Below are 4414 nucleotides of genomic sequence, written 5' to 3' on the forward strand. Positions count from 1 at the left end.
TCTTTGCAACCCCATGGACTGCAGCACGCCAGGCCTCCCTGTCCATCACCAACTCCCAGAGTTTACTCAAACTCATGTCCATTGAGTCAGTGATGCCGTCCAACCATCTCCTCCTCTGTCATCCCCTTCTCCTCCCACCTTCAGTCTTCCCCAGCATCAGGGTCTTTTCAGAGTCAGCTCTTCGCATCAGGTGGCCAAAGTATTGGAGTTTCAGCTTCAGCATCAGTCCTTCCAATGATCGCCCAGGACTGATCTCCTTTAGGATGAACTGGGTAGATCTCCTTGCAGTCCAAGGGACTCTCAAGAGTCTTCTCCAACAGCACAGTTCAAAAGCATCAATTCTTCAGTGCTCAGCCTTCTTTATGGTCCAACTCTCACATCCATACACGACTACTGGAAAATCCATAGCCTTGACTAGACAGACCTTTGTTGGCAAAGTAATGTCTCTGCTTTTGAATATGCTGTCTAGGTTGGTCATAGCTTTTCTTCCAAGGAGCAATAAATCGTCATAATTAATTTCTGTGGCATAAGAACCCATGTTTTGGGATTTGACGGACGCTTGGAAGATATCTTCCACCTCCTGCCTGTTGTGGAAATGCTTTCTCTGCAAAACATCGTTGAGCTGCTTGAAGAGGTTGCTGGTGAGAGGTAGGTCAATGTGGTGAGTGAGGCAAAACTTCATAGCCCAATCTGTTCAACTTCTAAAGCGTTGGTTGTGCCTCATGCGGCCGGGTGTTGTGGAGAACCGGGCCCTTTCTGTTGGCCGGTGCTCACTTATGTTGCAGGTTTTGGTGTATTTCCTTGATCTGCTGAGCCTGCTTCTTAGATGTAATGGTTTCACCGGGATTCTGAAAGCTGTTGTGGCTCAGAGGGGCAGCTGACCACCAGTGACCTGACCTAGTTTTGGTGCAAGTATGACTCTGGAAAGTGCTCTGGAGCTTTTTCTCAGTCCAGCCACTGAGCTGGTCATTGCCAGTTGTATAAAATCCGCTTTTCATCGGACGTCACAATCCAACCGAGAAGTGGTTCATAGGTTTTGCATACAGTAAGAGAAGAAAGACAACAGTTAAAAAAGACCATTTAAATTTTTTTTGGTCACCTCACGAGGCACCCACTTAGTCAGCTTTTCTACCTTTTCAATTTGCCTCAGATGCCAAATGACCATAGAACAGTTGACACTGGAGTTCTGTGGCAGATTCTCATGTAGTTGTTAGCGGATCAGCTTGGACGATGGCCCTCAATTGCTCAGGGTCAACCTCTGATGGTTGGCCCCTACACTCCTCATCTTCAAGGCTCTCGTCTCCTTTGCAAAACTTGAAGCCCCCTGCACTGTATGTTCATTAGCCGTTCCTGGCCCAAATGCGCTGTAGGTGTTGCGAGCTGTCGTCGCTGCTTTCTGACCCATTTTGAACCTGAATAAGAAAATTGCTTGAATTTGCTTTTTGTCTAACATCATTTCCCTAGTCTCAAATATAAAATACACTGCAGATCATTCATTAGCAAAAAAACATAAAGCAGAAATGATATATAACACAACCACATTAAGGATGTATTCCAGTATCGAACAACAAATTTCAACAATGCTGCTGCTGCTGCTGCTAAGTCGCTTCAGTCGTGTCCGACTCTGTGCGACCCCATAGATGGCAGCCCACCAGGCTCCCCCCGTCCGTGGGATTCTTTAGGCAAGAACACTGGAGTGGGTTGCCATTTCCTTCTCCAGTGCATGAAAGTGAAAAGTGAAAGTGAAGTCGCTCAGTTGTGTCTGACTCTTAGTGACCCCATGGACTGTAGCCCACCAGGCTCCTCCGTCCATGGGATTTTCCAGGCAAGAGTACTGGAGGGGGGTGCCATTGCCTTCTCCGTTTCAACAATGCAAAAACCACAATTATGTTTGCACCCACCTAATACGTTTTGGTTCTCAATTTGCAACTGGAATGTGTGCTGGTGGGGCCTCCGCCACCACAGTGAGTCCATGAGCAGCGTGTGGGCCCAGCCGCCCGCCCCCCGAGGACTGGGGCCGTGGCTCCAGTGTGGAATTCCACAGAGCAAGCTCCAGTGACTTATTGTTACCTCTGTATTTTTTTGGGGGCGAGGGGAAATCTTGATTTCTGATACCAAAGATCCTACTGTTAAACCATCAAGGAATAGAAATTAAAATGGTTTAATTTTTGCTGCCTTTAAGTGTGAAATGCAGGGTATAATTTTAGCATTTTATTTTATTTATTTATTTTTTTTTAAGGAAAAATTCCCCTTGAGGACAGGAGAGTGAAAGAGGTGTGTTCTCGGAATGTGTGTTGAAGAAAGAGAGCAGACTATGATCTTCAAGGAGACTGAGAGACTGGGTAGAGGGTGCCCGAACAAGGTAACCTGGTTTAGATCAGCCCGCTTGGGGCCTCATCCACAAAGCAACTTTCGACTTGCCATCCCCATCTCAGCCACGGAGTTCTGCCCTTGATAGTGGCCACGGGGTGCTTGTAGGGAGGCTGTGAGCATTCTTTCTGCTGTCATTCTTAAAGGTGGCACATAGCAGGTACGCTGGCTGTGATTGGACAGTTTGCCCAGCCTCCTCTCAGCCCTTTGGTTTCCTTGTCTGCATTGGAGAGCAGAAATGTCTTCCCAGAAGTGGACTATTTGGGCTGGACTTGAAGGCTGAATAGAAGTTCCTAGGGTGGGCACAAGGGGAAGTCATATATATATTTTTTTTTATGCCATTCTCCCAAATCTTCCCACCCTCTCCCTCTCCCACAGAGTCCATAAGCCTGTTCTATACATCAGTGTCTCTTTTGCTGTCTCGTATACAGGGTTATCGTTACCATCTTTCTAAATTCCATATATATGCGTTAGTATACTGTAATTTTAGCATTTTAAAAAAGTATGTTATCCCTCCACTCCACACCTAGTACTTTTAAAAAAGGTTTAGAAAAAGCACGAAAGTTTTCAATGGCAGTGCATCTGTGGCATGCTTTAAACCCCGTGTTAGCTTCTCAGCAGCGGTTCTGTTACTACTTCCTATGATTTTCTCTCTCAGTTAAGGCTTTGTCCAGTCCTTACCTGGTGGGTTAGGGGTACCAGTTCTACAGAAACAAAGGTTGTAGAAGTTTGGGGATACATACGCTCAGAGCCTCAAGCAGTACATACGATCCACCATTCTGTCAATGAAGTATAAAAGAGTTTTAAAGTCTTAATTCTGCATAATTTTGTTATGTGCAATGAAAGCAAATAAAGACAATGCTTATTTTGGACTTAAAAACACTCTTTACAGTGTGTTGCTTTTATTAAGCAGCTGCCCCAGAAGGGGTGACGGTGGACACAGGAGTGGCGGAGTGCAGCTGCCCGGGGCCACGCCGAGCGCAGAGCCACCAAGGCTGGCAGGTGGGTGGCGGATGCAGCCGTGTGGGTGGAGGCCCGGGTGACGGCAGAGGATGAGGAGGGCTGGCAGGAGAGGTTGCACCTGACGACTCCTCTCTTGGGTGTGGATGTCTGGTCTCTAATCTGGAAGGCAGGCTCAGACCTAAGTAAAGACGTCTATGTTAGTCACGGCCTTGAGGCCTGCTTCCAGCTGGCTTCTTAGTGAGCAGCGACACCCAGGGCCCCCCTCCCCGGCGCAAAAGCCAGGGCCCCTGCTTGGAGCCCCAGGCAGTCTGTGCTGAGGAAGGAGGGCACCCCTACTTCTCAGAGGCGAGGCGGCCACCGAGCTCCAATGGTGAGCAGATGTTGATTCTGCACAGACACAGGGCCTTCTGCCACCGCAGCTGACCTCATCCTGGAAGGTGTACAGGTGGCTGGTGGCGGCCACGGCAATGACACTCTTGGCCAGGTGCCCACGTGCGCAGGGTCTTCCTGCTGGTCCAGGCTGCCTACGCTCACCTCACCCTTCCGCCTACCCCCCACACACACCCTGCGAGGCTGCAGACTGGCCCGAGGCCTGCTGTTCACCCTGGAGGCCTCCAGCATCTCAATCCTCTGGGTGGACCTATCGAACATCCAGAAGGAGTTGTTGTAGGGCCCGTCAGGATGGCGCTGCATGAAAGAAGATGACGTGTAAGTGACGAGGAACCCTTCACCCTGCCCCGCCGGCCCCGGATGAAGCGGTTCACCGCCTACCCCAGCTCTGCACAGGCCACCTTCAGACATCACACAGGAAAGACTGTAACGGCCAGGAGAGAACCATGGTGAGACAGTCTCACTGAACCTCATACACAGTCGTGTCAGTAAACACAAATACAACAGGATCAGAAAGGAGAAAGTAACGAATCTACACTTTTAATTATATTAATGTGTTTTTGAAAAAGGTAAAAACCTTGACTTTCTCCTTAGAATGTTTCCCATCTTCAGTGAATTCAAGATCTCTTCAGCTGCACAGGGTATGCTGAATCCACAGGGGGTTTTCAGGACACAGCTCCCGTCCGGAGCA

General features: G+C 48.8%; 1 protein-coding gene across 1 annotated transcript in view; it reads right to left on the reverse strand.

Moving 5' to 3' along the window:
- Positions 1 to 3316: 3316 nt before the first annotated feature.
- PPP2R2D (protein phosphatase 2, regulatory subunit B, delta) overlaps positions 3317 to 4414 on the reverse strand; it is a 4976-nt gene continuing 3878 nt past the window's right edge. Inside the window, 3 exon segments of the mRNA XM_010859561.1 lie at positions 3317 to 3511; positions 3898 to 4004; positions 4007 to 4020. Coding sequence (XP_010857863.1) covers positions 3506 to 3511; positions 3898 to 4004; positions 4007 to 4020 — 127 coding nt within the window. The 3' untranslated portion in view covers positions 3317 to 3505.

The sequence above is a fragment of the Bison bison genome, unplaced genomic scaffold (assembly GCF_000754665.1).
Source record: "Bison bison bison isolate TAMUID 2011002044 unplaced genomic scaffold, Bison_UMD1.0 scf7180017864456, whole genome shotgun sequence".
Classification (NCBI taxonomy): Eukaryota; Metazoa; Chordata; class Mammalia; order Artiodactyla; family Bovidae; genus Bison; species Bison bison.